Source organism: Ochotona princeps, chromosome 6 (genome assembly GCF_030435755.1).
Source record: "Ochotona princeps isolate mOchPri1 chromosome 6, mOchPri1.hap1, whole genome shotgun sequence".
Classification (NCBI taxonomy): Eukaryota; Metazoa; Chordata; class Mammalia; order Lagomorpha; family Ochotonidae; genus Ochotona; species Ochotona princeps.
In genome coordinates this window covers 48,426,577-48,450,023 of record NC_080837.1, presented here as the reverse complement: position 1 = coordinate 48,450,023, position 23,447 = coordinate 48,426,577, and the positions used below count along the sequence as shown (strand labels likewise).

The window sequence follows — 23,447 nt, the reverse complement described above, 5'->3', positions numbered from 1 at the left end:
CATTAGGCTATTGTGCACCTCCCCTGCTTTTTAAAAATATGCAATGCAAACAACTTAAAAAAAATGCTTATTTTGAAAGTCAGAGGGTGAGATCTGGAGATGTCTGCTTCTTTCCCAGGCCATTAGCAGAAGGCTGGATAAGAAGTGAAACAGAGCCAGGACTTGAACTGGCACCCATAGGGGATGTTGCAGCTTTACTGTCTATACCACAATACCAGGTTTTTTTTTTTAACCAAAATTTCTTTTTACTTCCATTTCCCACCAACCTTTTAAAGTCCCTTCATAGGATGGCACAATTATTATAGTCCATGTTCTATAACTACAAACATTAATTTGATACATTTTTCTTGCTGATGACATTGAAAAATACTTGGGAGACAGATTTTTTAATAAGTAGCTCTTCCCAGGCCTGGTGGCGTGACCTAGTGGCTAAAGTCCTCGCCTTGAACGCCCCGGGATTCCCATATGGGCGCCGGTTCTAATCCCGGCAGCTCCACTTCCCATCCAGCTCCCTGCTTGTGGCCTGGGAAAGCAGTGGAGGACGGCCCAATGCTTTGGGACCCTGCACCCGTATGGGAGACCTGGAAGAGGTTCCTGGTTCCTGGCTTCGGATCAGCGTAGCACCGGCCCATTGCAGCTCACTTGGGGAGTGAATCATCGGATGGAAGATCTTCCTCTGTCTCTCCTCCTCTCTGTATATCTGACTTTGTAATAAAATAAATAAATCTTTAAAAAAAAATAAGTAGCTCTTCCCATCTTGCCTTGTTAGTAAAAAGAAACTTTGGTTTGCAGAGCCCTAGGCTGTGGGCAAGATGTTTTCCGTGATATCTAACTTGTTCCCTTAGAGTTGGAAACTGGATGATGAAATCCTGTTTAGTGTCACAGGAGACAGTATACGGGTGTTGTTGTAATATTGTGTATCTGGGGGCACTCTGCTTTCTTAGTTTTATACTAGGTACATTTTTATTTTGGTCTTCTGTTGGCAAAGGAGATTAAAAGATATTATCCATATAGTGTGTCTGGAGCAATATGATGTGTTTCTGCATCTACACCCAAATATATCCAGCCTTGCAGTTTTGGACCAGTGCCTGACTTCTAAGGAATGTATTAGGCCTGCTCACATGTATGCACAGGTAACTGGAGGTCTATTCACGCACAAGACACATGTCAGTCCCTGAAATAGACACTGGTAAGCAAGGCAACCCTGGGTGCATCAAGAGGAACAGGAAACTGAAGTGTGCGGACAGCCTAGAGGTGCCGAGGCCGAGGACAACAAGGAGCAGTTGCAGTTGATGTGGATGGAACCTGTAGAATGCCACATTGCTGCAGTTCACTGAGTCAGAATTGAGTTCACTCCCAGCTCAGCGCATGCGCAGTCCTTTCCCTTGCCTTTGCCTTCTTATGCAAAATGGCGCCCAATTCGGCTCTAAGGGGCTGGCTGGGCTGTGAAAACCACCCTGTTCCCGCAGTGCCTGTCTGGGATCTGCTGCTCTGTGTCTGCTCCTGGTCAAATCAAATGGACCAGCAGTGCAGGCAATTCTTTGTCTGGGTTCACCTCCCAAGCTCCCAGTGAAAGTCCCTTCCCACCTGGTTGCTGGTGGAATTCCAACTGCTGGTGGAGTTCAGATTGCTGTTAGTTGAATGGCGCTGGAGTATCAGTCACTGCAACACCACACCATTGTGCCTGCTGCCTTCCTGTGTCTGTCAGTTTCCAGGTACCCCTCTGCTGTTGTTCTGTCCTTTCCTATTTCCTGAAAGATGTCCTCTCTGCTTCATCCTGATTAAATGTTTTCCGTCCGTTTAAACGTGTCCTTACCCTATGCCGCCATCTTAATTCTCTATGTGCATCGTCTTGATGTTTTTATTTCATTCATTTCTTGCACTTAGTGATTTTCCCATTTTTCTTTAGTTTGTGTGCACAGACTGACCTTTGTTGGATATACAAGAGTATTACAACAGAACGTTTGTGTATGCCCACTATGGGTACTACTTTCTGTACTTTGAGTAACTATCACATTTCACTCTAATGATGATCTCCTGATGTGGTTAATACCATCATAGTTTTTGAGCTAAGGAAACTGAAGTATGCAGAAAAGCACGAATACTGTGATTAGGGACAATTGTCAGGGCTGTGATTCAAGCATAAGGTAAATTGGCTGCAGAACCTTATACCTGTCTTCTGTCTATAGCTGTCAGTTACTGGAAAGGGTGTTTCTGTGCATTCACGTGTATTTGTACAGTCAGGAGCTGTGCCTATGCTACCAAAACTTCCCTCCCCTAGTGGAAAAGGAGAAGCAAAGATTCTCTATCTGATGCAAGTAAACGTGACTGAGATTCAACTAAACCTCACAGGCGAGGATTTGGGAATTATTAGGTTGGATGAATTTCTAGGAACATAGCAGAGGAAAGTGAGTCTGAGAGATTCAGACTTAAGTTGACTTTTAGAAGTCTACAAAAGAATTGAGCATGAGAAAGGAAGGCAGGGAGAGAAAGGCCCAGGACCAGGCATACGATTTATTGAGCAAGTCAAAGGATGGTTAAGTAGTGATGGAGAGTGGAAACAATTGTGTATTTTTAAGAGCTAGGCAAGTTTAGAGCGCGATTTCTCCTTTTGTTCTATCACGCCATTTTGACCTCACTTCAGGGCTTGTCTCAAAATAATTAGCAGTGTAGAAAAGGAAAGATATCTATCATCCCTGCTTAGGTATTATTGATCCCAAGAGATCAAAGGAAAACATAAATGATTAATTGAATTCTCAAGGACTAAAGCTTGAATGGCATAACATTATGCTTATTCAGCAAGACTAATTCTACTTATTAAATGGCCAAGAAAATAATAATTTAAAAACTTAGATGGGTTTGAGCAGTGTGTGGCCCATCATAAGTTAATTTGAAATATAGGAAGTAAGTGTTGAGATGTTCACTTAGGTTTGTTGCACTTACCTTTAAGATTGCAAAACCATAGAGCAACTTAGCCATTTATTATTACCTGAACTATTTCAGGTGGGACAGTGGAGAATGGGTTCCAAATATCGATAATCCTTTCCAGTTTATGTACTAAATCTAAGTGGCAAGATCAATGTAAAGTGATCTCTCATTGGAGCACTTTATTGAGTTCTGAAAGTGATTTCAGATTTATAGCTTGCTAGGTTTAGAAGAGTTTCTAAAATCTGACATGTAGGGCTTGTGAAAGAAAAAGTCAGCTTTTCTGGATCTTGGTACACATGGTCTTTTAGAGCAGAAGTTGCAGTCAAGCTGACCCTCTAAAGAGGGTGGGATGGGAGAGGGTAATGAGCATGCAGGCAAGTTTGGTTGCTATCTTTAAAAGGCAAAGGCAGAAGTTTTATTCTCAATAAATTTATTTTCCAACAGCTACTTGGTAATATAGATGCGCCTTAAAGAAAAAGATCATCTAGCCTATTTTGAAAGCTTGGGATGGTGCTGTTTTCCTTGCAGTGTTTACAATGCTGCCGATTGAATCCAATCTGCAAGATCCTGCTTTCTTAAGCATTCCCATATCCACCTACTAGCAGTGAATCTATCTTCTGGTTCATTAATCAGTCCACTCGTGCAGCAAAATATGATTGAGCACTTACTATGTGGGATGAAAACTGGGCAAAGGAAACGTGGTGCCTTCTGCTATGGTCTCGATGTTTGTGTCATTCAAAACTCATATGTTAAAATTAATCATGGGGTAAGCATCATGGCCTAACAATTAAGATGCCCACATACCATATCGGAGTGCCTAGGTTCAATTCCTGGCCTGATATCCTTGGCTATACAGACCCTGGAAGGTGATGCTTTTAAGAAGTGGAGCCTTTGGGAGGTAATTAAGTCAGGAGGTCAGAACTGTCATGACTGATACTAGTGTCCTTGTCAAAGAGACCTTATCTGTTTTGCCATGTGAAGACTTTGCTACAAGGTGGCATCTCTGAACCAGGAAACGGGCCTTTACCAGATGTTGAATCTGGCTCTGCTCCTGGATCTCAGGCTTCCTAGTGTGCAGAAATGTAAAATACATAAATATTTATAAGCTACTCAGTCTGTGGGAGTTGTATTGTAACAGCTCAAGTGCACAGAGACACCTGCCTCCTAGGAATTCATGGCTTCATAGGGGAAGTACAGACAGGGTTTTAAAAACTTGTTTCCATATTATATTATAATAATTATTATTTTCTGTATCTGGAGTAAGGGGAGAGATAAAGGGAGAAGTCCCATCCCACCTCCCACCCATCCTAGGTCCCCGATGTGGGGCTTACTCAGGTTCCTGCTCAAGCCGTTTTGGTAGTTCAATGGTTCTGAATTGCTGTCAATCTCGTCTCTCCAAGTGGGATGAAATCTATTCAGAATCCACTGGTTGACATAGTCTCTTCATGGTTGGGTTTCTGAAATCAGCATTTCAGTTGGAGGGATCTCCAAAGAAACTTCATCTGAGGTGATCCCAGACTTGATTCTTGTGTGTGCTTGCTGGCACAGGGGTCAGCACAGTCTGTCGCCTCAATCAGCTTGTGCACATGCTGGTCGTTGCAATTGCTGGGTCAGTTCTGTTTTCAGCCGTGTCTTCCATGCAAACCGATGGGCATTGCAGTCCAGCCCAATCCTGCCCACTTCATACTTGGCCCTCATGCAAACCAGTGGGAGCTGCAGCCTAGTTGGGGTGACTCCTCATAACCCCCACCAGGCCTGCTCCCTACCCTGGTTCCCATGCTTGCCAGTATGCACCGCAGACTTGTTCAGTCTGTCCCACATCCCGTTTAGCTCTCAAACATGTCAATGGGCATTGAAGCCTAGTTCAACACAACCAACCCTACTGTCCAGCCCACACACATACTGGCGGGTGCCTTTCTGTCTTGCCACCCCTGCCCCTGTCCTGGTTTTTGTACTCTCCAGTGGGAGTGGGAACCCAAAAGGGAGGTGCCCACTATTTCCCTTCTAGGCCACTTCCGCTCCCTGTTTATGCACTCTTCAGATGGCTCTAGAGTTTAACTTGATAGATTAAGCCCCCAATGCCAGCCTCTGCCAACTGATGCTACAGCAAAGCCCAACCAACCCTTATCCACTCTAATTTGTGCTTTCACCAGTCAGAACAGTCAGCCCAACCTGGCTCTTGCCTGATCTAGCTCACATGAGGCCCACAGGTGTTGTAGCCCTGCCTCGTCTGGTCTGCCCCCATCCCAACTCATGCTCTCCAGTGGGAGTGGTTGTCCAGCAGGGGAGTCCACATTCCCCCTACCAGCTTTCCTCCCTCCCTCCCTGGTTCTCATGTGTGCTGTTTGGGCATTGCAGCCGCATCTGGTACAGCTCACCTCACCTTGGTATTCCGTAATGTGCACTGGTTTGTGTCGTGACCAAACCCGGCCCAACCTACACCCTGTTCTGGTGCTCAGATTTGCCAGCGAGTGAGGTGAACTGGTTCAGCCTGCTCTGCCCCCGGCCTATGCCAAATGTATGCTGGTGGATATCTTTCTCTGGCCTGGTCTGGGTTGCTCCCTATCATGGTTCTTGTGCTCATCTGCAGGGACTGTGTCCCGACAGAGGACTTTGCCAAGCTCCTCCATCAGAACATCTCCCTGTGCCAGATCTTGGGCATACTGGTGGGTCTATGGGCCAACCCCCCTTGCTGGCCTTCAATCTATTCCATTTCTTACTGTTGGATGTTTCAGCTCAGCCAAGGTTCGTCCATACCCAGACACTGCTCACACATGGCTCAGTAGGGGTAGAGACCTAGCCTAGTCTATCCTGTATCTATCCAGGTTCTCCAGAGCACCAGATGGTGCTGGCATCTAGCCTGGCTAGGTGTATCCAGTCCCAGTTCACACTTGCACCAAGGGAGATTGCAGCCATATCCAAACCAGAAAGCAGCCCCCACTCCAGCCCCCTCACTCTCCTGTGGGAACTCTGATAGCTCCCCAACTGCGCCTATTTCCAGCCCTAGATTACGCATGTGCCAGTGGCTGCTCTGACCCAGTTGGCTTATCCCTCACATGTCTTGGCCTTTGCCTTCGATGCTGTGGCCTAGTATCCTTGGCTCATGCAGACCAGTCGGTGTAAGAGCCTAGTTCGGCATGACCTGTCTCCATCCTGATTTTTGTTCTTCCTTGCGAGTTAAGGTTTGCTCGGCCCTTCCCATTCTGCCCCGTTCCAGTTGCAGTTTGGCCCATCCCACGTCCTACTCTAGGATGCACATTTGGGTGCTGTTGCCTTGACCTGCCCAGACTGTTGTCGGTTCCTTTACCTGTAAGTGATGGCAGGTTCCATGGTCATACCTAACTCAACCCATCGCCACCCCAGCTGCAGGACTTGTATTTCCAGAGTTCGGCCCATACTTCGACAGAATCTACCCCCGGACCTGGTTCTCTTGCGTGCTAGTCTGTGTCCTGACCCTGCCAAGTGTGAGCTGTCCACTGTTCCACCACTCACTCAGGTTCTGGTACCTAGCCCTGCCAGACAGGCTCCAATCCATAGCTTTCATGTGGACTGGTGTGTGGCAGTGATGCTCTACACTAACAGCCTGCCTCAGGATTCCCATTTGAGCTGGTGAATCAGTCTGGCCCAAATAGATCTTTTGGACTCTCCCCTCCAATCCACCAGGTCTCAATCCCCACACTTGCCAGAAAGTTCCGTGACCCCGTTGCTGGGAATCACCCAGAATTCATCCCTCACCTACACTCACACTGGCCTAATCCATGGATGTCCCTAGGCAGCAATAACATATCTTACAAACCCCAGAGTTCGCTGCCAGGCAGCCAGCAGGAACAGCCTGGCACCACTTGGTGCACTGGGTGCAGAAAGATTAGGACTCGGTCACCGCCTGGTGGCAGCGACTTTGGCCTGAGTCCCCAGCATTGGGTCTGGCCTGGCTGGGGCACCCCTCACAGCCGCCACACTGCAGGGAGCTGCTTTTGCCCCAACCCCATGGCTAGGTATTCCGGCTGAACACGCAAGTACACACAGTTAACAGGCATTGTTATTACTGCTGTAATGAAGTTCAGACCTCTTAGAGAAAGTGCTGTCTAAACTAGGGACGAGTTAACTGGGTAATGCTAAGTGCTTGGCAGTGTTAAAGCTATGGGCATATCATACAAAACAGTGACATGTAGTCTTGGGAGAAGCAACAGTAAGAATGATGTCATTGGGAGGAGGGCTACCACATGCCACAGGTTCCAAATTGCCATATTGAGCTGGGAATGAAGAGGATGGGTGGGATCATGTCCTGGCTCTCTCACCAGGATGCTGTGTGAGAAGCAGGGCCCCAGAGGCAGTGAAATCATGGAGAGAAGGTAATTTGAGATCTCCTTGTGTCTGTCACAGAAGTGTGTCTTCCGGGCATTCTTGCTGTTTCTTCCTCTTTTCTTTTAAAGATGACATATTTAGTGTGGTTTGAATTTGTGGGGAACCATAACCTTGAATTGGTTGGTTTTTATCCTTATGTAAAGTACAAAAGTCATCTTGCATTAATATGTCTTTTGACTGGATTTGTTTTGCCTTTGGGGATGATAAAAGCTCAGTGAGCTGAGCATCTAGTGTAGGCAATTGAAGTTCTCTGTATATTTAGAACTATGATCTAGCTGTCATTTAACCATCCACACCCTTCAATAACAGCAGTTCCTCAATCAAATCAATCTGTTCTCCCATTGACCTTAAGAACTCACCTAGAACGGTTAGGTCTAGTATATAAGTAAAGACACTGAGACAGATGCTTATAATCTTAGCTTATTTGTCACTGCTTTTTCACTTACATGTAGCAGCAGCTTATTACAATCACTTGAAGGAAATGGGGGCTTTTCAGATGCTACATATGAACCAGGAGGAGGGATGGACCCAGGAATTGCGGGTGCTTGCCCCTCTACCTGCCTCTTTCTCTCCTCTTCCTGTCTCTTTCACCCTCACTTCCTCCCTCTGTACCTCCCTCTCACTCCCCCCTGCTTTTCTCTGCTTCTCATTCTCTCCCTCTCTTTCTGCATATCTGTACCATCCTTTTCTCAACACACTGGCTAGGGGTAGGCAATTTGTCTAGCAGGTAGAACGTCATATGGGACAACTGTGTCCCACTTGGGAGTACCTGAATTTCAGTCCTGATTCCAGTTTCTTGCTAATGAGCACTATAGTGGGGGTTGGGGGAGCAGCAGATAACTGGGTCAGATTGAGCTCCAGGTTCCTGGTTTTAGCCTGGCCAGGCTTCAGGTGTTACATCTGGGAGTTGGAACTAGTGAAAGGACAATATCACTCCATCTCTCCCTTCTAAAATAAAAACCAACTTTCTTGTAACTTTTGTTTGTATGTAATCAGTCCTCTGAGCTTCTCTCTGTATCTTTACTGACCTTAAACCTTCAGCTCCCATTAGTTGTTGGATGTTAGCTCTGTTTTATTTCTCATCTTTCCAAGCAGGGCCGTATTGTAACTAGCTGGGATTAGGGTTGTCCCTCTGTTCTGTTCAACATAGAGTAGGGAAGCAACCTCTTGTGCCTCAAAACAATCAAGAAGTTGGGCAGCTTGTTTCAGAAGCACAAAGTGAGCAGTAAGGCATTCTGAGATGTGATGCTTCTCTGCTTGGTTCATAATTCCTTTCATATAGTTCCAAAGAACTTTAACATAACTTGAGAAGTCATAGGAAAAAAACACACATTCTGTTATCCTTTCTCCAACACAAAGCATCCTGAAGTCATAATCATCTGTCACTTTGAAAAGCAGTCCTTAGACCACTTCTAAAGCACCATCTCAATTGATATCTACGATTTCAAATTATATCAATTACAACCGTGGTTCAAGATTTAATAGGCCTGTTTTGCATTCGTGGACTGCATGCTGCTTCCACCATACGTAGTTATGTGCAACAGTGAGGACTTTATGCTCATTTAAGAAAGAAGAAACCTCTACTTCTCTGTAACTCTGAAAAAGACACAACATTCATTTGTGGTAAATGACATGGAGCAGAATAGCTGTTTCAGCTCAGATGTGTATCAAGCCAGATTCTCTTGACCCTGGTTAAGAAGTTAGAGAATCTTCCACATCTGGGACCCTGGGATGACATTGGTCATCCCCGGATACTAATGCAGTAGGGCTGCTGGGAGTGGCCTTCTCCCCTCCTTTACCAACTTTGCACAGAAACAGGAAGAAAAAAAGGGATTGGAGGCAGTTGTCTCATTCACTTCCCACATTTCTCTACCCTACCACTCTGATTGATGATCCACATGGGCATGCATTCCTCTCAACTATGTAAACATCATCAAAAATGTGAATTTATTATTAAAGAAATTGGTATATCCTAATTTTATAGTAGACATAGTGTTTATGGATTAGATTCTGTAATCAAGCTTGTTTATTCTAAGTATTCGTTTTTGCCTAATTTCCACGTGATTTAATTGCATAGAAAAAAATCTAAAAGTTGGTTTTCTGCTCTGCATGGACATGATTTTTTTCATTTGCATTTACCTTTTGTGCTTTCTCTTCCCCTCTAACTACAATGAGCTGTTTTTCACATTTCCACACTACTCGGAGGTAAATGATAAATGAAGGGTAGAATTAGAATGGTGGGAATAAGCATAGTCATTTCATAACTAAGCGTCAAGGAGCACTGCCACCCATAATGTATCCAAGTCACCAAACAATGCAGACAGCTTCATTGCCCAACTAAGGCATTGCATTTTCATTTTAAGAATGTTATTGACTTTTATGTGTTTTAATTTATCTTTCCTAATTTAGCCAATAAAAGCTCCTGATACCCAAGCCTACACTCTTTATTTCATGGCTTCCCAACTGTAACTAGGTTGGATTGGGCTTACATGTTAGAAAATCATTCTGTCAACACTGACACGAGTATCTAGAACCACTGGTGTGTTTAAGAACAGTAAAAGAGGCAGTGATCATTCCTTTTTATTTCCCTTAAAAGTTTTTATTTGAAAGGCAGGGTGAAAGACAAAGAGACATTCCATCCCTTGGATCGATGTCCAAAAGGCTGTGATGGTGGAGCTGGTTCAGGCTGAAGCCAGGAGCTTGGAACTTCTATCCTGGTCTCCCACAGGGATGCCTGGGTGTGGGCACTTGAACCATCTACTGCTGCTTTTCCAGGTGCACTAGCAAGGATCTAGATCCAAAGTGAAGCAGCTCAGCCTTGAACCAGTGTTCCAATGGGATGTGGACATCTCGGGCAGCATCCTTCTATGTCCCTAGATAAGCATTGTTGAATATACATTATTTTTCCCCATTTGGTTGGTGATTTTTCCTTTGGAGAAATTAATGGAAGTAGAATTGCTGTCATTCAAATGTTTTGGCAAATAGAACAAGTGTCCTGTGGAAGTTGATACCAGTTTGCTAGTGTCCCCCACTGGCACCCTTCTCTTGGACACAACTTTTACCTGCTTGTTACTGCACAACCTACTTGGTGGTACTTTATTGGAGTAGTTGCTGTGTTGATGAGGGAAAGAATATAAGTTTATAAAACTTCTGAGATGGCTATGTAATGTAAATATTTGCCTTGATTTTTACTCATTTGATGCTCCTGGTTCAGTTCCTCCAAATTGCTGGCATGGTTTCTTGATATCTGCTTTATTCTTCCAGTGGACAGTAGTATAGGTACCTTTTTGGGTGAACTATGAATACCTTTTTGCAAATATATTCTTACAGCTTTCCTAAATATGTCACTTAATTTGGTGTCCATACCAGGTTCTACATCTTCAGTAACTGATTGGGAATCAGTCACTGAAGAAGCCAGGGCAGCTTGGATGATGCAGGTCAACTCGCTTTGAGTGAGACCAGGGAGTGGTGGGACCTAGTGAACTTGATCGTGAAGATGTGATGCATGCAGGCCTCGTGTTGCCAAGACCTTCTGATTCTCAAGAAAAACTCAAAAATCTCTTTTACATCAAATACACATCTTTGGAAATGTGTACAAGTCAATAAAGCCTGTTTCTGTGAAATTCTTCATTTGTGACCTCAGGTCTGTCCGCTCCCACTTCAGTAGGCTTCTCTGTACAATTTTAAAAGTAGTTTTCCTTCCATGAAGTCCCTGGCGTGATGCTTAGTACCTAATGGACACTTGCAGAGTTCCCATTTGTCTCAGGCACCTTGAAGCCACTTGGCCATGACCAGTTTGCTTGCTATTCTGGGGATGTGAGGGGTCTGTACCTAAATGGCTCTGTGCAGAGTGTTCTCCACATTCCACTGTGGGCCAGGATCTATCTGTCTCAGCTGAAGCAGCCCTGGTGCAGGTGCCTGGTGGAAGCAGAGGCCAGAACAGGCCTGGTCACGGTGCTGATGGCTTCCTAAAGCATTCCTTATGGCTTTCTATTGAAGTGGATCCACCTGAATAGTCTACACAGGCAGACGTAATTAAATTCTATAATTGCATTTAAAGATGAGGTTGAATAGAGGATGTCCTGGTCACCAGCCTCTGCAGGATTATGCTGTCCCTGCCTCTTCTGCTGCTCTGTAACAGCAACATCAGACTTTGCCGGTAGCAGAGTTGCTTGCCTGATTTCCCCATCTTTCTCCTTTACTAGACTACCTGTTCCTTGGATATGTTTAATTTGATGGTGATATTCTATTCTCACCCCTAGCCCAGAACACAGAAATTGTTCAGTTAGTATGTGTTGAATAAAGGATAGTGCCTGTCCTGTCTCTAGTTGAAACTTAACTCAGTAAAGAACAGTATGCACTAAGAATATTCACAAGGCCAAACGAATGACCTCTAGGAAGGCTAGGAGCATTTGTCTCCACCCTGTTTGATTTCTCTGTCTGATTAGTGAAAATGATAATGGTGATTATTCTTTACCCTTTGCCTAATTGCAGAACCCACAAGACCTGTGTAAGTTGATTGTTTCCCAACTGTCACACTGATTTGCAACCTGTTGATTTTTCTGCTTCCCTTCTGTAGCATGAACTCCAAAAGGGACAGAACTTTGTTGATCCTTAATGGCTAAGACACTGCCATCATGTTAAATAAGTGAATGTCTTAGGCCAGCTTTACTCTTTTCCATTTTGTTTCTTCTTTTTCCATTTGTAGGTTCTCTGTATCTACTGTGGGTAACAGTGCTAATTCACAGCTGGGGCAGACTTCGATTGACTCTCCTTATTTTCCTGCTGGGCAGCTTAGTTCCATATGGTGAAGCAGAGGGAAGCAATGGATATAGACAATTGCAGGACAAGGACCCATCCCTTCTCTTTACTTGCCTGAAAGAGACGGTTATACCTTGCCAACTCTCTTGTAAATTTGGAAGATGAAATAGGGTGCCATTTGAGGAAAGACTTTGCCAAATACATTGTGGTGTACATATTTTTGCAAATATAAGTTCATTAATTTGTCTTTCTTTCATGGGGGCAGGCCCCCAGGTGGGAGCACTCAGATCAGAGAGCTAATTTCCATAACTTCATTCTTCATCCTGTATAACAGCTTTATGAGGTTGGTGGCAATGTCCCATTCTAAGCTAAGGATGGAATTCTCAGAGATACATAATTTTCCGTGAGTATTATTCTTCAAGTAAGCTCATACTCAGATCCTTTGACAAGAATGGAGTTCTTTCCACCATCTGCCATCTCTCAGGTTGGGGGCAGGGGAGAAATGATTACTTATCCCAGGTTCTAGATCCTGGTCCTGATCACATGTGCTTGCATTATCCTTTCGGAAGTGTTGAGATCATACTAGGGCAATATTCAATTGATACACTCTTTTTTCCAGCACTAAAGACTGCATCTGAAGTTATTTCTGAAACAGGCTGATTAGAAAGGGCCTGACAGTGAATGGCAGTAGAGCTGATTGAATAAGGCAGAGTTTGCATTTGCATATGGACCTTGAGTCTGACTTGGTTTTGTAGGGCATTCTGTGACACCTCAAGACAGAAGACGAGAGATGGCTACCTTCCCACCCATTCCATCACATGGAGATTTCACCATTATATGATGCCACATCGTAACCAAAGCATTCTAGTTTATTGCTTCTGGAGAGTCTCAAATGAACCTGCAAATATTTTTCAGTTACCCAGTAAGACCTTGTGCAGCTGCATGTGAAAATCAGAATAATTCTGGCATTTCTAAGAACATTTTAATAGAGCCCTGATTACAGATTGCAGACACCTGGTGGTGTTTTCATGCTGAGGCAGGAGACCAGAACTGAGCTTGATAGATTACTATTCTGTTCCCCTATTGTTTGCCAAGGCCTGGAATAGGTGCTGAGAAAACCTTGCAATGTCTAATCCAGGCGCCTGACATGGTTAGTTTGGGCTTTCAGGAGGCTACTACTGCCAGAATGTTCATTTGCAAACTGGTGATAGGCTTGCCACTGCTCTGAGCAGTGTTCTGCTGCCAGTGTTCTACTGTTCAGAGCCCTTAGAGTGTAGCGCAGGCTCCCCTAAGAAGCCTGTGGGTTGGGACTTGGCCAAAGTTTTTCTGTGCTTCTTGGAATACCCCAGGCTATTCCATTTGGGCAAACCAAAATTGCTTTTGGCCTCGAAAACCCAGTGAGAAAACATAAGCTGTGAAAATTCAAGGGGAAAAAAGTGATAACTGAAAGTCGAAACCCATGGGCTAGAGATTCTATTTCAGCACTTAATTTCATACCAAGTCCCAAGGAAAAGAATGAATCCAAGTCCTGCTATGATTAATCATGTTCTCCCTGCTTTCCCAATGTATCACTCGTTCTTGTCTTCCACAGAGTTGGAGCTACTATGATTACTTTCATGCCTCTTTACTTTCATATTCCAAGATAATTACACTAAAGTGGAGAGCAGTGTCTAAGCCTCATCTTTAGTTCAAAGACTTTGGTGTCATCCTCTGGACTTCAGTTTCTTTCTAAGCTAGGTGAGAATCTGATGAGATAAGCACCAAGGTCACTCACTCTGTACTATTATACTGTTAATAATAAGAATGCCACCATTCTTTCCTATTCATAGGTGCAAACTTAGGTGCCCCAGAAAGGTGGAAGGGGATGGTTGGCTGTGTCTGTGAAAGTCTTGCTGAGATCCTTTTCAGCAAAGAAAAATGAATGAAATTTCCTTTACACAACTTTTAAAATTGGTGAAAATTGGGGCATTGCTGCTTGCAAAGCCAAGGTTGCTTGAAACAAAGAGTGAGTGAAATAGAAGGCTCAGAAAGACGGTCCAAGGAAAGTAACTAGGAGGCCCAAGCTGTGCTTTTGAAATACAAAAGGTGAGCAATGAAGTAAAAAAGTTTCCATCGAGAACCTTTGAAATTCATGCCTTTCTGGTTTAAGCCTTTTCGGGTTGTTAAATAGCCCACAAGGTTCCTAAAGTGCCTTCTGGGAGCCACCATAGGTCTTCCCTGGGAAGGGATTCCTAGTGCAAATTCCTAGTGAAATCTCTCTACTAGCGTTTTATCAATTACACAGTTTTATTTGTGGAATCAAAGCAAGACTTTCCTTAACGAGGCCGTGTTATCCTCTTTGCCAATTCCCCAGAATGCCGCATACAACTGAGATGAACAGATACCCAGAAAGAATGAGTTCGGACTGAACCTGCTTCATTATCTTTACAGCTGCTGGACAGGAATGATACCAATATCTCATCCAGCAGAAAGCGAATCTGATTGGAAATAAGTCTGAGAAGCAGTTGAATTTGTCCTGATGTGCTTGGAATGCATTCCTGCCACTCCTTGTCTGACCTTTGTCACTTCTGTGCCCTGAGACAGTAGGGAAAAACGGACTGTTCCAGAGTCAGCTTGCTAGGATCAGATCCCTGTTGTGCCTTTGAAAAGCGCTGTGTTACCGAGCAACTTATCTTGCCACTCTGAGCTCTGGTTCTCTAATCAGAAAATATTATCTCTCTCCCTTGTGTGTCAATATATTAGTTTTGATTACTAACATCCTGTGTTTAACTGTCTACATCTCTCATCAGAGAGGTCTCAGATTATGTGGGGTAGCTAACAGGAGAGAAGTTACGAGGGAGCCCTTCCTCCACCATTCAATTTATACCACGCAGGCATAAATGCATGAACTTGACTATTGTAAAGACTAATTAAGATAGAAATTGCAGCCCGTGGTCAGATCAGAAGTGTTAATGAAAGTTAGTGGGAATTATGTTGAGAAGTTGAAGCATTAAAGGGCACAGTGTTTTGACAAGTTCAAGTGAAGGGGACCCTGAAATGCCACATTTCTTCGCTGAAAGACATCATGTTGTAAGGAGTGGCTTGAACATAAATCCTGACAATTGATACGATTCTTGCCATTTTGGACTTGACGCCATTTAAAATATCTGCTTCCCCTAGGTTCTTGCACGTTAGGTTTAAATTTTGTTATCTGCCAGTTTGCTGTAATCTGCAACCCTATTCCCACCAATCCACCCTAACCTTATGGCACCATACCTCTTGATCCTATCCACCAATCCCTTGCAGCCCCTCCCCCTAATATCTGCCTACCACTGCATCTATCAATCCCTCATAGCCCACCCATTGGCCATATTCCCGAAATCCCTCATGGTCCCATGATATCCACCCCTGGCCATCGAGGTACACTCCTGCATGTGTGCCGTTTCCTTTTTTTTCCTTTTTTTGCTTGCTCGCTCTCTTCCTTTAGGAGCCGCCTCCTGTCACAATAGCAGGAAAACCCATCTCGTCTCTCTTCCTCTCTCTCTCTCTCGCTCTCTCTCTCTCTTCCCCCACCCCTCTGCCTTCCCTCTTTTCCCTCCCTTTCCCGGCAATCTTCCTCTACCCTGCTTTTTCTCTCATTCCCTGTGGCTTTCTCTCCTGTTGCTAGAATGCTGGAATAAATAACTCCTGTGTGGCTTGCACAGTCTGGCATCCTGGGTTAATGGCAAAAATTCTAACACATGTCAGAATGTGATACTCTTTGATAGCATCGGTTACAGAAAACTCACCAGAGTTTTTCGCAAATGTTATAAGCTGGTGATAGTCCCCAAATAAGGAGTTCAAGTAGGAAAAACCATTTTTCAATTGATGTGAAATTTAGAGAATACGTATAAAAGATTTTGGTCTGATTTTTAGAATTTTAGAAGACAAACTTGTTTTCCCTACTGGCTCTTAGATTTTTATGTTTCATACACTGAATGAATGGTAGTTTTCTTTAAAGGCTCAGTGTCTTTCAGTCTTGTAATCTGGTCTGTTGTAAAGTATAGTTGGCTTAACCAAGAAAATTAAAATATACGTAAGATTTGACTCAACTAATACCTGATTTAAAAGACTGATCTTGCACTAGCTGGAGAGCACATTCATTTGCTTGTTTCTCTATTTTTCTTGGTAGATTCTTTTTAAAATTATCACTTGTCATAAATCAAGCTCCCCTTTAAGGGAAAAACATCTGAAATGCTAATCAAGTCTTCCCCTTCTTATGCATGGTGTTACTTCAGCCTATTCTTCAGCATAAGTTTAAGAAATGCACTAATTCAGCAGGTAGTAGAAACCGAGCACATAATTAAAGTGTTTATGTTCTTGTTAAGTTATTCCATGTGCGGCTTTTTCCTGCATTTAGATATGGTTGGAATAATTTGGCTACTACCAGTATCGTTAGTTGTGAGTGATGCTTTTAGATCAATATGCTGTCTTCCAGGCTTGCTAGTCAGCTCTTGGACACCACAGTGCATGAGTGCCTAGTAAAAAGTGAACATGGCCAACAATTGAAGCGCTTTTTGGTTTGTTTTCTCTTACTATCCTTCTTTCTTTCTCTTCCCCCTCCTCCTTCTGTTTTCTTGATGTGGTTAGATTTCTTTTTGAGGCCTATGTTTGGCTCAGTAATCCTGTAAAAATCCAAGCCTGGTCTTTATCTATTACTATGGAATGAACATGTGAGTATTGTACCACCAATTTAACTTGTCTTTAATACGTACAATATGTGAATGTTTAGGTTTTATTCGCGAATCATTCCTCTGGAGGAATGCTGTTAAGATATCTTCACCTTCCCTCAACTGACCTTCCCATTGGCATATCATAATTTTACAGATGGTGTAATTTTATGAATTTGTTACTACCATGTGTTAATATGTAATAGTTGAAGAGAATCTTAAAAAGTACATGAACAATGTAAATAAACTTGTTTAAACACATTTCTGTGGTGGAGATGTTGAAACAGTTTGTTTTGTGGGTATTAAACCTAAAAGAAGAATGTGCCTAACACACTTATAAACAAGGAAAGGGATGAACATAGTCTAGGTTTATCATTGAAGCAGACATGAGTCATTGGCTCAGATTCCTGTAAACATGTCTTCTACTCTTCTAGAGGTAATGCAGTCAGGGAATACAATGCTAACCATGTGTCTTAGGATCTGGTGGCCTTAGTGCTAGAAAAGTAAGCCGCCTTTTCCTTGAAGAGCATACCTAGTGGTATAGGACTGATGTGCAGGTGTTGTTCTCCAGATCTGTGTATGTGTGAGGGGCAGGCACAGTTTCATGTGTACCTTGGCCATGGGCATTGCATGTATTTCAGTTGCACAAAGCAAGGTGTTATTTTTCTTTTTTCTCATACAAGTGCCTTCCATGCCTTTTACTTATTCACAGAATTTGTGCCCTTACAACTCTATGATGCTGGAAATTTACTAATTTCATTTTTGAGGGTCTCAACACTGTGGCTAAACTCAGGTCTTGATCAAATGTACCTATTTTAATGTGTTCTTCAGGTTTTGGGGAAGGAGTTCACCTTCCCCAAAATGTCTGAATGAGCACTCTAGACAAGTTATAAAGGAGTAAATATGCTCTCCTATAGAATCATGAAGATTTACAAATGAAGGAATTATTAGCATTGTTAGCAATTATAAGTAATACTAATTGAACTTCATGGAAAAATTTGAGGGGCTAAAATTTTTGTATGTTTGTCCACTGCCACATGCCACAGAAAAACTAAAATTTTCATCTTGAAAACTACACTATCAGAGATTTAAGTCAAAATTTTGTATAGTTGGGCTTATTAACCTTTAGTTAAGTAAACTTTTATAAAGGGACTAAATTGACCTTAAGTTATCCCACTGATCTTTATATGTGTAAATGAAACTGTAAAATTGACTTTCTTTGCATAGCACAATTTTCAGATGCTAGGTGAAGTTTTTGTAGAAAAAATTAACAGTTTTAGATTATTTTTAGGTTTAATGATTATGTAGTAACATCTGACTTATAACATTTGGTGTTTATATTCTGGGAAGCTAAAAGGAAGTAATTTAACATTTCTCTACTGTGGTTTCAAACTTTACAACATTGAACATTTGTCAAGGTAATTATGTGCCTTTGTCAAGACAAGAGCATGGACAAGCAACAAAGAAATGCAATTAGTTGACAGTCCTGTTCTGCCTTTCAAATATCATGTTGGCCCCTTGAGAGGATTGGTTGTGGTGGAGAGAGAGCAGCACTGGAGTCCCTGGAGACGAGCAGGCATCCAAACCACTTAGGCCAGAGGTGACAGAGACACAAACCCAAGGCAGATGAAATGAGAAGGAGGAAAACTGGGGGAGACCATAAGACTTGTTAATCAGTTATTTGTCATAGGGGTTGGGAGATTTCCAAGAAGAGGAATTGTCCAAGTAGATTCTCAGAGGAAATCTTCGGCCTGCAGCTCAATAGACTTCCTTCCTGATTTAAAGCTAGAAGAGCAGTGTGATCTAGATGCACGATTAGGGTATTCAGAGCGTAGGTGCGATCTGAAGTTGCATAGGGAATTTCAAAACAGAATGGCAATGCAGAATAGTCTAACTTTACAGAAAAATCATTCTGTTTCTAAATTACTTGGATCACTTCGTCACTGTGCTAACAAAAATTTGTAGCTGATTCTCCCCTAAAATCTCCTGTGGCAATATCAACCTGGTTTCTAAGACTGAGGACTCCCAAATTTGATAGCAGCATGTTGATTTGATACCAGCATGTTGATAATTGCATGTATCACCATGTTGAGTGTTGAGTCATGTTAACTAAGTTCTGAGGCCAAAATCTAACAGCAAGAATTGTGCTCACTCACTCACAAAAGGAGAAGTTTAATGGTAACACCCATGAGAAAAATCGCTTTGGCACAGCCAGGGCTAAGACATAAGCAGAAGATTGCATCTGAAATATGGGATCAGATCAGCGAGAAGGTGGATCAGATCTCAGTATGAAGTTAAACATGGCATCAAAAAGGAGATTTTTGTGTCATGCTGAGCATAGGGTGGTACGTAGTGGTTTTTCAGCTGGCTCAGTGCTATAGCAGTCTGACCAGTGCTCTAAGCCACGACTGAATACTATGCACAACTCCATAACCAAACCAAAGACCCTCTTTGCACCTCTAATTCTGATTTTGAGTTACTGAACAAACATTGGTTAGTGATTGAGATTTGAACTGTGACTAAGATGAAGGAATGGAGAAAGTTGATTGAGCTTTTGAATGACAGGGTTAGTCTTCAGACTCACCTCTACCATAATAGATACAAATAGACAATGAAGGTGACTAGGAAAGCACAAATTTGTCAAACTAAATATAACATGAGGGTTGTGAATGTGAAGTTTTGAGGGGATTGTGAGTCAGCATCATACTTCCTTATTAATTGTTGGCCACCCACTGCCAGTTAACGACAGGAGTGTAATGTAGAACTGCTGAATGACATGCCCAGAATGCTTGGCATTAGTCATATACCTTTTTAGAATTCAGTGTCCACTTTGACCACAGAAAAGTGTGGAAAATTTGTCAAGTCCAGGGCATGGCAAAGGATGCAAAGGAGCACTAGCAAAGAGGGCACATTGAAAGAGGCTAGTATGTAAAGATTGTTTAGCCTGATAAAAGCAGCTGGACAGTGATTACATTGATGATCCTCTATTACATGTGTGGTTATTACGCACAAAATGACAATTCTAATTCAATAGAATTAGGAAAATTGATTTACATTAGAGGTTTTGAAGGGGCATAAAGAGCTTTTTAACTTTAAGGACTGTTGGACAGTGGAAAGACTTCTCAACAGGAAGTGTGAATTCCTGTTCTTTTCAGAGTCTGCCTAGGGTGGGCACTGCTGCCCAATTAGACGAGCTGTTGGGGTAAAAATGAACAGACTCTCTAGATCCTGTCTCATGCTGCTCATCTCACATTGTGTTTGACATTTCTTTGTAGTTCTTACTTTTAACAAATAGGAAGACCTTCCTTTTTGATTTCTGTAATGAATTTCAAGCAAGTAAAAGTTTAACTTGCAAATTCAAAATCATTTCATCTGCAGATAGGCTTGTTGCTTGGTATGTAAGGCCTTATAATATTTATGATTTCAGCTTTCCTTTTCTTTTCCTTCTTTAGAAAATTCTCTGCGTGCCCTCGTCATTTGTTCTACGATGAGTGCCAAATCTGCCATCAGCAAGGAAATTTTTGCACCTCTTGATGAAAGGATGCTGGGAGCTGTCCAAGTCAAGAGGAGGACAAAGAAAAAGATTCCATTCTTGGCAACCGGGGGTCAAGGCGAATATTTAACTTACATCTGCCTGTCAGGTATGCAAATCAGATCTTCGTGTTCCTAAGACAACTCCTGTTTTACAACAATTCATTCTAAGCTGTCCAGGAGGATGTAATTCTCAGGTATTGTCCATGGATATCTGCTTTCCCAGTTCTCTTCCTGTTTCTCTATTGTCTGTCTCTGAATCTTACTTATGGGACGTGTATTTTTGAGACTACATTGTGTTGAAAAGGTTGTGAAGTTCAGTTTTAATGTATTTTCCAGGTAACTAGGCTCATTTGTAAAGGTAAACACATGTTCACACTTTCCCTTCCTAAGAACATTGACTAGGATTGGTCTGGTTTAGAATAATTCCTGGTATTCTGTCCCTGTCATTACTAGCATCCAGAGCTTAATTTACTTTATTCTTCTAGATATTTGCCAATAATCAGTAATGGTTTGTTTTGATATAAATACTGGCACATTATGGAAAGTGAGAAAGTAGATTTAGTTCACACATCTTTGCTTTGCCTGACAGCTGTTCCTTGTCAGGAAGAGGCATGTGTCTTATTAAGTTTAGGATTTTGTCAGATTTTTTTCCTTTTTCTGTTTGTGATTGTAGGATATCTGTGGGATATATTGTGGATTCAGACGAAGTATTTTGAGATAAAACTTGGGTAAGGGTCCCAGGAAGTTATGGGTGATGCTAATCTGGATGCCTGGGGCATATTAATATTTCTGTGTATAATTTCTTGCGGTAGAGCGATGAAAGAATTGACTTACCTTGATTGTGTTTTTTTCTTTTTCTAAATCTCTTTTAATTGTGGCTTGGGAATAAAACTTTTTGGGATGGACTGTTTTTAACTTTTTAAAACATTAAGCACTTACTGTTTAGGTTTACCATACTTTATTTCAAGGTAGAAATAATCTTTTATCAATAAGCTATTCTTATTTTTTATTTCATAAATTTTCAGCTATAGTGCTTCCTCACCTTTGCCCCGCTCCTAGCCTTTCTCTCCTCCCCATTGTCCAAGACTGTATCTTAAAATAAAGTAAGAGCATAGTATTGGTAAGAATGGTTTTACCAAAAATTTTTTTTGAATAAATAAAAAGGGTTAAAAGAGATCTTTTAGTTGATGAGTATGGAAGAATCAACCTTAAAATATGAATCCCCCTCTTCCCCACATAAGCATTGGGTTAATACTTTTGCTATTGTTATATTTCTGTTTCTTTAGTATGCTTAACAGTTCCTAGAATATAGTAGGGATTCACTTTGTGTCTATTGATCAGCTGAAAGAAATCAGTAGCCTTTTCTAATACCTTCCCAATGTTTTATCAGGAAGATTTATATCTTTAAAAATTTAGTATTACTAAATTTAGCTTCTAGAGATTTTCTTGCTATCTATAGCCTGGCTTTTTCTTTCCACTGAGCTTTCTTGTAGATAGGTAATTAATAGAAAGGTGGCTGGTCCCTAGGCCACTTGAATTTTGCTTAACACATGCCTACAATGGAAAGAGAACAATTTTGCTCATATGAAGTTATTTGCTCTTTTCTGATCATGAAGTAGGCAAGAATGACACAGGGACTTTAACAACCTCACTGCAATGAAACAGCATCATTTCCCCTGCCATGGGAGATAATGACCTGGGGCTTATTGGATAACTGCATTTCCTTTATAAATTACCACGACCTCCAGGTCTAAAGTTGGAAACTCTAAAACCGCTCTTTTGTTGCATTCTAATGGAAGAAATTCTTTTGTTCTGAAAGGCCTTATGCTTTTCATGGTTTTGAATTTTGAGAGGATGGATTGATAAAGTCGACTTGACATGTAAGCATGGAAATTGGGGCAGGAGGAGAAATCCAAGTGACTTTGACACCCCAGTTTTTTTAAAGTCAAATTTTTCTTGAAGATGACAAAGAAGTAGTGACCCTTATTTTCTGACTTACCTGAAACTTAGAGCTGTATCAGCCACATCCCCGACAGGGTAATGTTCTAATTAGCAATCAATTAATTAGTCAAATATATGTCAAGCATCTTTTTATGTGCTGAGCGTTTTCACTACTGGGCCTGCAGTTAGAAGGAAATCTGTGTAGCTTCTCCAGCGTGGAGGGGAAGAAGCAGGAGACATTGATACTTCACTCATTAGCATCCACATCATTGAAGGTTAGGAGAAGTAAAGGCAGTGATGTGAAAGCCAGAATGGGAAGAATGTGGTCAGCTTGCAGAAACAAGGGTGTCTAGAAAAGTAGTCCCTCCCTGATTTTGAAGACAGGCTGGTGTGGGCAAGAAGGCATGCCAGGTGGTGGGAATGGCAGCTTCATTAGAAGGCTAAACCGGATTGTGATTTTCTCCTGTCTGCCATTCGGTCCAGGGATGAGCTCTTTGTAGCTCCACAGACACAAGAGGAGCTAAATGAAAGCAGGGCCCTGGGAAGGTTGGTCTCCCGCAAACAGTGTGAACTGACCATGCTGCCTGGCAGGGCTGCTGAGGTTTGCTTAATGACAATTGATGCTTCATTCTGAACAGGCAGACTTGCTCTGAATTAGGACCATATCTGCAAATAGTTTGAACCACTCTTCAACAGCAGAAAGAATGGAACTTTTTTTAAAAAAGGGGAAAGCTTGCCAAAATGGGTACCCAGGTGCAGTTGTCTCATGTATATGCAATATCTGTTTCTGTTGTTTCTGAACGTAAAATTTATTTTTCTGATGTTTGATACAACTTAGAAGAGGCCAAGTTTGTGATCCCAAGATTTTCTGAGTGTGTTATATATCCTCTGGAGAGATCTAAAAGAGAAAAAGTGCTGAGGTGGGGGAAATAAACAAATCAGTTGCTGTTTCATGAGCTGTATAGCTGTAAAACTATAAAGAGAAGAATAATCTCTAGCTCATTCCTGGAGTCTTGGGATTGGGGATTATGCCTTTTTCTTGGAGTCCATGTCTAACTTCTGCAGTTGGTTGAAAGTTCTGGCATACTGATCTGTCTCAGGGATTTTGCATTCCTAAAGCATTGATTTCTACTGTTACTTTTCAGCAGTAACTAAAATAAAAAATATGGATAATAACCGAGTCTTAGCAAGCATATGGAACAATTTGAGCTCTCATACTTAGCTGATGGG

At 42.2% G+C, this 23,447-nt stretch overlaps 1 protein-coding gene across 5 annotated transcripts in view; it reads left to right on the top strand.

Moving 5' to 3' along the window:
• STXBP6 (syntaxin binding protein 6) overlaps positions 1 to 23,447 on the top strand; it is a 300,347-nt gene that overhangs the window by 44,135 nt on the left and 232,765 nt on the right. For all 5 annotated transcript variants that reach the window (XM_058666277.1, XM_058666280.1, XM_058666278.1 and 2 more), the window contains exon 2: positions 20,195 to 20,383. In XM_058666277.1, coding sequence (XP_058522260.1) covers positions 20,195 to 20,383 — 189 coding nt within the window. The remainder of the gene's footprint in view (positions 1 to 20,194; positions 20,384 to 23,447) is intronic.